The 9,067-nt window shown below is 54.0% G+C and overlaps 2 protein-coding genes across 2 annotated transcripts; one reads left to right on the top strand and one right to left on the bottom strand.

The window, feature by feature from the left end:
* Positions 1-343: 343 nt before the first annotated feature.
* Positions 344-6,332, top strand: TSR1 (TSR1, 20S rRNA accumulation, homolog (S. cerevisiae); the record flags this gene model as incomplete). The annotated part of the gene is made up of 14 exons (XM_010283443.1): positions 344-560; positions 640-774; positions 1,320-1,747; positions 2,019-2,178; positions 2,484-2,650; positions 2,890-3,092; positions 3,545-3,707; positions 3,939-4,049; positions 4,395-4,527; positions 4,948-5,068; positions 5,532-5,692; positions 5,816-5,890; positions 5,986-6,033; positions 6,199-6,332. Coding segments are annotated over 14 exons (2,256 nt in total), but the record flags the coding sequence as incomplete, so codon positions are not given.
* Positions 6,333-6,918: 586 nt separating this feature from the next.
* On the bottom strand, positions 6,919-9,064 carry SRR (serine racemase; the record flags this gene model as incomplete). Its single annotated transcript, XM_010283442.1, has 7 exons — positions 6,919-7,197; positions 7,484-7,693; positions 7,910-7,984; positions 8,079-8,198; positions 8,276-8,379; positions 8,603-8,738; positions 9,041-9,064. Coding segments are annotated over 7 exons (867 nt in total), but the record flags the coding sequence as incomplete, so codon positions are not given.
* Positions 9,065-9,067: the final 3 nt, after the last annotated feature.

The raw sequence follows: 9,067 nt of genomic DNA, 5'->3' as shown, positions 1-9,067 counted from the left end.
TGGGGGAACCGGGTCGGGACGGTTTCAGTGTTGTGGGGAGAGCGGGAATCGGGCCTTTGTGAGGCGGCCGTGGGGCGCGGGAATCGGGCCGGTCTCGATGTAGGTGTGAGTCTGTGGGGACGGACTGGTTTGGGTCTTTGTGGGGGGATCCGGAGGTGGGCCAGGGAGAGGAATGGCTGGGTGGGTGGACGCAAGTTGGGGGGAGGGTTTGGTCAGCTCAGTTTGGGGCAAGTGGGGCATTACTGGACCCAGTGCATTCAGGTTGAGAACTCGGTCTTGATCTGTGGGGCGGGATAAGAACTGGACTGGGGCTGGGGTTCATGCTCTGCAGTTGTACCCACAGGTCCTGGCGGAAAAGCGGAGCTTGGGCAGCAGGGATGGACCCCCACACCTCGTGGTTCTGGTGCCGCTGCACAGCAGGGCTGCAGTCCACGACACCTTCTGCTTGCTGAAGAGCCAGGATTCGGCTGTTATCCATGTGGATGAGGGGAAAGCTGGTGGGTTTGTGCTCCTTTGCCCCCGACTCAAGCAGCGCTGGCGCTTTGTGACAGCACAGGCAGGTGAGGAAATGCTGTTGTTGGTGTCATTCATAGTTCTGTACCTCTGGCAGCCTCATTAATGGAGGTGTTTTGCATGCAGGGGACCTTCATGCTATTTTAGACCTTGCAAAGGTTGCCGACTCCCTTCTGTTCATCCTGGATCCTGCAGAAGGCTGGGACAGCGCAGGAGAGCACTGCCTCTCCTGCCTCTTCGCACAGGGGCTCCCCAGTTACGGTGAGCAAGCGAGAAACATTAAGGGCTTCTAGTGGGGTATAGGTAGAGGAGGTACTTGATGGGGATTTACTGTTGCAGTAATTAAAAACTCCTTGTGTTAATAGGTGATCACAGGTCCCTGACCGCTCTGTTTCTGAGCAGTCGGGTGAATGCCATTGTCGTGCTGCCTTCTCGTGTTACTACCCTGGTGGGGGAATGCTGGAGATAAAAGGGGTGTTCTAGGTTTAGGCCTCTGAGGTGTGTGGTGGTGTCAGTATTGTACTGGTTATCTAGGTGTGCAGAGTGAAGGGATTCAGACGCTTTCTTGTTAAGTTCAGTTCCTGGCTCCTTATCTCCATGGTCTTACTTAGTCTCAAAATCTTACCTCTAAAGACAGGTTTTCTGTTCTGGTTGTTCTTCTGAATGGGTGAAACTGCCTTTGCACCTTGTGGTGTGAATCCATTTGATTGTTTGGGTTGCTGATATCTGAGTGTTAATGCTTAGTAAAAGGGATATAAGAAGACTTATGATCTGAACTGAACTCTGTTCTCTGCACTGCTTGGTAGCTCTTGCTGTCCCAGGAGGCACTGACTTGCCACCAAAGAAGCGGATAGATGCCAAGAAGAAACTTGCCAAAGCCATTGAGAAGCGCTTTCCAGAGGCCAAGCTCTTCCCTCTGAACTCAGAGCAGGAGTCCTTGCTGCTGCTGAGGCACCTCGCCACCCAGAAGCAGCGGCATCTCGCTTTTCGGAACAGGCGGGCTCACCTGCTCGCCTATGCTGCTGAGTTTGTACCCGGTCAGGAGAGCGACCTGATTGGGACCTTGAAGGTGTCCGGCTTTGTCCGGGGACAGACCCTCGATGTGAACCGCCTCGTGCATATTGTGGGGTATGGAGATTTCCAGATGAGCCAGGTGGATGCCCCCCCCGACCCCCTCTCTTTGAACCCGCGAGTGGTTAAAGGACAGAAGAGGAGTCAGGACATGGAAGTACAGGTGTGTGGGATGTTAGGGCTTTGCTGGACCTGTTAGAACACGATGTTTCTAAACTTTCATCAGGAAAATACAACTGGGTGTATGTGGTCAAGGGGAGGGGAAAGGCAGTTGTATCAGAGACAGTAGGGCTGTGTTCTGCCTCTGAGCTGAGATTCCTTGCACATTACGTCACGATGTAATGAATGTGATACTGAACGGAGTTTTGCTTCAGAGTGATTGCTAGCTTGAGTTAAGTGTATTCACAGCTGGGAACTCTGCTCTTGCCCTTCAGGATGACTCTGTAAACTGTACCGATGAGATGGAGGAAGATGTTAAGGTCCTGATGAAGGCAGATCCAAACAAGCAGGAGTCTCTGCAGTCAGAAGTGGTTCCTGATCCTATGGAAGGGGAACAGACATGGCCCACTGAAGAAGAACTGCAAGAAGCAGAGGGTGAGTAGCAGCAATACTTCTGTACCTTTTCCTTGTCCCTGTTAAGAGGGTTGTTAGAAACCCTCTGTCACTGGGGTGACTGTGAAGAAACATGCTAGTTAGGAGCCCAGGACTTCCATTCCTAGACCCATCACCTGACTAGCAGGCTGCATGGTTTGCCTGGCAGTTAGCAGGGTTACATTTAGAAAATTCTGTGTTGGGAAACAGCAGCTCTGGTCTAGAGCTAATCTTGGCTATCCTGGTGTAAATGTTGCTGAGAGAAAGGAGAATTGTTCCTGTATTAACCATTGGTGGGAATCCTACAGCTTCTCTGAAGGCAAACAGGAGGGTGGTGAAGGTCCCCAAAGGCACATCCAAGTACCAGGCTGCCTGGATTGTGGATGATGAAGAGGGCAAGCAGGAAGATGATGATGACGACGATGATGAAGATGATGACATTGATGATGATATGATGGAAGAGGCAGTTTCCCAGGTACCCCTAAGAGCTGATACTGTGGCTGTTCTCCAGGGAATTATTGTGTATCCTAGGACAATCACGTCCTTCCAGCTTGTATCATGTTGCTTCTTTGGCCTGTTAGATACCGAAATGAGGGACTGTGGTGTAGCTTGGGTCACGATTCACACAGTGTGGGTACATGCAGGGTTTGCAGTGCTCCAGGGACCTCAACAGAGCATGTGTGCTCATGGGATCTGTGCTGTCCTGTGTGTCAGGAGGGGGAAAGCAGTGAGGAGGAAGAGGAGCCTGCAGAGGAGGAGTGTGAGACCATGACCATTTCCGAGTGCTTGCGGGACGACCAGTATGATGAGAAGGTGGAGGAAGATGAACAGATGCTGGAGAGATACAAACAGGAGAGAATGGATGAAATGTTTCCAGATGAGGTGGACACGCCACGTGACGTACCTGCCAGAGTCCGGTAAGAAACGGGATGCTTTGCTGGGAGAGAAGCTGGAAGGCACCCTTCTGTATAGTTTGGTGAGATAGGGAAGGAAGCCTGTGATGTCTTAGCCGTGGTGTCTGAACCTGGCTGAAGGACTCTTCTGAAGACTCACTCTTAGGCTCTGAGGCTTCCAGGGGAGGCAGTAGTTGTGGGGCAGTGGTTGGGCCTGGGCAGCTCCCTTCAGCAGGGACATCTGGGTTCTGACCTGGGAGAGGGGGAAGCATGGCAGAACCCTCATGCAAGGGCAGGCTGTTTGGGGACTTGGCTGTTGTTTCTAGCTTTCCCTGCACTAAGATCTTTTCTGAGAGCTAACATTTGCTTTGCTCCCTTTGCCCTCTGAAGGTGTGAGTCTCTGCAGACCACAGAAGGTGCTGGCCAGATACCTCTATTTGTGAAGTAGCTTGTTTTTCTTGTTATCTATCCTTTAGGTTCCAGAAGTACAGGGGGCTGAAGAGCTTCCGGACTTCTCCATGGGACCCCAAAGAGAATCTTCCAAGGGACTATGCCAGGATTTTCCAGTTCCAGGACTTCTGCCGAACCAGAAAACACCTCTTCCGGCAAATCGAGAAAGAGGAGACTGAAGGAGCCTCAGTAATTCCCTTTTCTCTTGATGATCTCTTCCCCTACTGTGTTCCCTTGGTCCTAGTAGGAAAAACTTGTCCGGGAGGTGTCTGGGTGGATGTTCCAGCCAGTTGGTTCTTAGCATGAAGCTATGAGTTCAGATGATCCTGTTCTCCTGTATTCCCTCTCTAACCCAGGCACATGTTACTTCTGACACTTTTCTGTTGAGAGAAGTATTCACAACCGATCCTCTCTTGGCAGGTTGGCTGGTATGTTACACTTCATATCTGCAATGTCCCTGTTTCAGTGATGGAGAGCTTCAAAGAAGGGAAGCCACTAGTCCTGTTCTCGCTGCTTCCCCATGAACAGAAGGTGACTAAGTATGGCCCTGCTGATACCTTGTGGGTGTACAGCTCATTGTCTGAATTCCCTCAGGCTACATGGGTTGGAGAGGTTGTGTCTGCAGAGAGTGTGGGCTGAAATCTCCCTGCATTGCTCACATTTGAAAGTAGGACCTTCCCTTTGGTCAGAGCAGGCTGAAGCTGCCAGGGTTATTTAGGCTAGAGTGTCTGAGCCTGGCTGAGGTGTGTGCATCAGTGACCCGCGGTCCTTTGGGAAACCATTTGTCCCTGCTGCAATGTCCCCTTGCTTTCTGCTCTGTCCACCATCGTTCGCCAGCCCTGCTGTCAGCCCCTCACAGTGCTGCCTCTCCTGCAGATGTCCGTGTTGAATTTCCTGGTGCGTCGGCATCCGTGCAACAGTGAGCCAGTGAGGGCAAAGGAGGAGCTGATCATTCACTGTGGGTTCAGGCGCTTCCGAGCATCCCCCCTGTTCTCCCAGCACACCGCAGGTTTGTGAGGGACCGGTGGGGTGGGCATGGGTATGCCAGGAGGTGGGGCTGGGGTGTCTAGGGCAGGAAGCCTGTGATGTCTTAGCCATGGTGTCTGAACCTGGCTGAAGGACTCTTCTGAAGACTCACTCCTAGGCTCTGAGGCTTCCAGGGGAGGCACTAAATAGTGTGGAGTGGGTGGGCTTGGGCAAGGTGGCTCACTGGTGCAGGCAAGGCAGTGGCAGGCTCCACGCAGTGAGCTGGTAGCTCAGAGGATCACCTTTATTCTCAGATACTCTGTGCCAGCAGAGGAGTGGTGTTTGTTGCCCATTTTCCTAAAGCGCAGAGCCTGTGTGCCAGGAAAGAATGGGCTCAGTGGGGTTTCCTAGACCTGTAAGGACTGCTGTTGGCCTGAACTTGACCATTGCTGTTCTGTCCTAGCTGATAAGCACAAGCTGGAGCGTTTCCTGCGCCTGGATGCTGCCTTGGTGGTGACTGTTTATGCTCCCATCACTTTCCCTCCTGCCTCAGTGCTTCTTTTTAAACAGAGAAGTAATGGTAAGTTGATAAGTGCTGAAGAGGTGGTGTCTGGGAAACAAACATTAGGAGGGCGTTCCCATACCCCACTTACAAGTGCATCTGCAAGTATGACTTTAAAAAGCTGTCCCCTTCATGCTGTTCAAGAAGATTAATCCATTTCTGTCCCCAACATCACTGGCACCTTTTGTCTCTCCCTGCTGTGGGGTTGCTCTAGGCCTGGAACCATTTGGGGAAGGGAGTTGAGGTGATGGAGGCACGTCCCGTGACGCTGCCCTCCCATACCCCACTTACAAGTGCATCTGCAAGTATGACTTTAAAAAGCTGTCCCCTTCATGCTGTTCAAGAAGATTAATCCATTTCTGTCCCCAACATCACTGGCACCTTTTGTCTCTCCCTGCTGTGGGGTTGCTCTAGGCCTGGAACCATTTGGGGAAGGGAGTTGAGGTGATGGAGGCACGTCCCGTGACGCTGCCCCAGCGCGTTAGTGACTCTGCCTTGCAGGAATTAATGCACGACCTCATCGCCACAGGTTCTCTGCTTTCTGTGGACCCAGACAGAATTGTCATCAAGCGGCTGGTGCTCAGTGGCCATCCTTTCAAGATCTTTACCAAGACAGCTGTTGTGCGATACATGTTCTTTAACAGAGGTATGTCCTGTCTCTGTGGTGGGAAGAGGGTATGTGGAGGCAGAACTCCTACCCCTGTGAGAGTGGTTGTGTTGGTGCAGCAAAGCCTGTTTCTTACTTGCCTTTTTGTATTTTGGTCTCCAGAGGATGTGATGTGGTTTAAGCCAGTGGAGCTGAGGACAAAGTGGGGTCGTAGAGGACACATCAAGGAGCCTTTAGGTAGGTTTGGTTCTGTGTTTATCTCTGATGCTGGGCAGGATGTGGTCCTCCTGGGCAGGAGAGACAGCTAATGGCCTCTTCTGCTCTCTGCCTAGGGACCCATGGTCACATGAAGTGCCACTTTTCTGAACCTCTACAAGCGCGTTTTTCCTAAATGGACTTATGACCCCCATGTTCCGGAGCCTGTGCCGTGGGTGAGGAGTGAGAGCACGCTGCCAGTGCAGGAGGTGGAAATGGAATAAGTCTCCATCACGGCTAATGCAGTTTGTGCCTTAGCTCCCTGGATGCTGTTCTCAGCCCGTGCACAGTGAGGACAGCACTGATGTCGAACCTCTACAAGCGCGTTTTTCCTAAATGGACTTATGACCCCCATGTTCCGGAGCCTGTGCCGTGGGTGAGGAGTGAGAGCACGCTGCCAGTGCAGGAGGTGGAAATGGAATAAGTCTCCATCACGGCTAATGCAGTTTGTGCCTTAGCTCCCTGGATGCTGTTCTCAGCCCGTGCACAGTGAGGACAGCACTGATGTCTTGGATGTATTACTGCTGGGGTCTGTACAGGGGTGGCTGTCTCACCAGCTGCTGCTCAGGTACCAGCTACAGCTATTTATTTTAATGGAAAATGTTTTCAAAAACATCTAAGTGCCTGTGTCTTGGTGGTGGCTGGCTGTGGAGGCCAAATGGAGAGGCTGTTCTCTTCTGAACCCTGTGGCCCACTGGGGCTGTTGTCTTTCCCGTGTGCCCTGCCATAGCAGTGGGTGCGGGGAATTTTGCTGTTTTGAGGACAGGAGTTTGCTGTAAGTTATTGTGATGCTAAGAAAGAAAGGTGAAGTAGCAGCTCAGGAGAGTGACTGAGCACAGCTCACTGGAGGCCTGGCCCAGAGCAGGGTGGCTGGGAAGGGGAAAACAGGCAGTGCTTTGTTTCCAGGCCCCCCAATAGCAATCCTTTGCTATAGAACCAAGCGACTCTGTGCTGTAGAGGCTGACAGCTTCCCTCATCCCTCCACAAAAACTTTCAAACGTTTGGGGTTGTTCATCTGTTTTTAGTAGTGCACAAACCAGACTTTACAAATTTAGAGCGAGGTTTCCATTGCTTGAGACACCGCTCTGTTCTCATTCCGCTTTCCCAGGGAGGTCTGTGAGCCAGGTCAGGGAGCTCAGGTCCACGTTTCCCCCACACAGCACGATGCAAATGTTCTCTACGTCCCGGGGGACCGCCTGGAACTGCTCCGAGAGCACGGCCGCCACTCCCACGCCTGCTGTTGGCTCAATCAGCAGCTTCATCCTTTCCCACACCAGCCGCGTGGCTTGCTGTTGGGACAGAGCAGCAGCTGTCATCCCAGCAGCAAGTATAGGCTGCTCCAGGGCTGCGGAGGGCACTGCGTGTGCACATCTCTCTGCAGCGCGCTGGGAAAGGAGAGCAGAGCTTCCGCCAGCTCTTTCCAGCTGGAGACAGTGTGGGTGTTGCACAGCTGTGGTGGTGTGCAGGGGCTTGTGCTGCCCTGGAGAGCGTAGGGGTGAGAGTGGAGGGGCAGAGCATGGATGGAGGCAGCTGCCTGCTGGCAGCTACCGTGAGAAGGCAGCCGGGAGCATTTACCTTGATTTCTTCCTCAGAGACTGTCAGGACGTCATCAACCAAATCCCTGATGATGGGCCACGTGTTTGGTCCGATGCTGGTTTTAACTGCATCTGCGATGGTATCCGGCGGGTGAAGGTTGGGGGTCAGCTCCCCTCTCACCTTGGACTGGTAACAGTCATCTGCATTGCATGGCTCAGCACCGAACACTTTCACATCTGGTCTTAAAGCCTGCGGAGAGCAGGAGGAGCTGCTCGGTTGAAGTGTAGCGTGTGCCTGTCTGCTGTTGCTGCGTGTGCGGGGGGCCATGTACGCCATGCTGCTGCCGTGCAGACCCCAGGCACCCAGAGATTTTCACAGCAGGGTCTCCGTGTTTCTGAAGAGAAAAGCTGCCGCCTTGGCTTGGGAGCCCTGCAGCGAACGCTTCCCAGATGAGCTGTTGCCTACCTTGATGGCAACTGCTATTCCTGCAATCATTCCTCCGCCTCCGACAGGAACCACCACTGCGTTTACCTCGGGTGCCTGTGCAGAAAGGAAGCGTGAGTGCCTTTTTGCTGTGCCCCTGCCTGTGAGGGGCAGGGCCCTGGTCTGGATCTGGGCTGTGCGTTTCCCTCACTTGCTCCAGCACCTCCAGGGCAATAGTGCCTTGCCCTGCCATCACCACCGGCTCCTGGTTGGGGTGCACCATGACTCCTCCTGTCTCCTGGACTACTTGAGCTGCTGTCTCAGCTCTGGACTAAGGGAAAAGAGTGCAGATGGTTGTCTCCCAGGTTGGCTGGGCCGTGTCCTTGGCTGGTCTCCCCTGTCCCTTACCTTGTCGCTGGGCTCGCATGGCACCAGCGTGGCACCATAGGCATGGATGGCGGCTTGCTTACAGTGCGGGGCTGTCCGGGGCACCACAATGTAGGCTGGAATCCCTGTGTGATGAAAGAGGAGGCAAATCCAACAGCCAAAAAGCTGCAAGCAGCCAGTTAGTGCTGCAGGAGCAATGTGTGTGCAGCCTGGCAGTGCGGGGCTGGCAGAGCTGGGCCCCTCGAGCTGCCTCTGCCCCAGGCACCAGCTCTGCATTTACCCTTGGCCCTGTGCCTGCTGCCTGGCTGCGCTCTCTGGGACGGAGCTGGAGGTTGGGGTACGCGTTACCTTCCCCCTGGGCAGCGCAGGCTAGCGCCTGGCCGTGATTCCCACTGCTGTGCGTCACAACGGCCCGAGGCAGCCCCGCTCCAGTGCGTTCGCTTTCTTCAATGAAGCTCCTGACTGCGTTCAGCGCGCCGCGGATCTGGAAGGAGAGCACAGCACCCTCAGTGCCGCTTGCCTGTGCAAGCCCTGTGTCAGGCTGTGCAAGGAGGTAGGGAATTTTTTTCCATACAGCCTCCCCCGTGCCCTGGGAAGCAGTGCAGCCCCCATGCAGGGCTGTGCCCTGGGAAGCTGTGCCGCCCCCATGCAGGGAGGCGGGAGCCATGTCTGCCTTGAGCTGCACCAAGAGCTCCCGGGTGCCAGTGGAAAGGGAGTTTCTCCGGTGCAAGAAGCAAACTTTGCCCCAAGGCTGGCCAGGGGCTGACTGCTGCCGTCCCTGCGCACCTTGAAGGAGCCGGTCCTCTGGAAGAG

The sequence above is a fragment of the Phaethon lepturus genome, unplaced genomic scaffold (genome assembly GCF_000687285.1).
Source record: "Phaethon lepturus isolate BGI_N335 unplaced genomic scaffold, ASM68728v1 scaffold36573, whole genome shotgun sequence".
Classification (NCBI taxonomy): Eukaryota; Metazoa; Chordata; class Aves; order Phaethontiformes; family Phaethontidae; genus Phaethon; species Phaethon lepturus.
The sequence above is the reverse complement of the archived record's forward strand: the minus strand, read 5'-3'. Positions and strand labels throughout refer to the sequence as shown.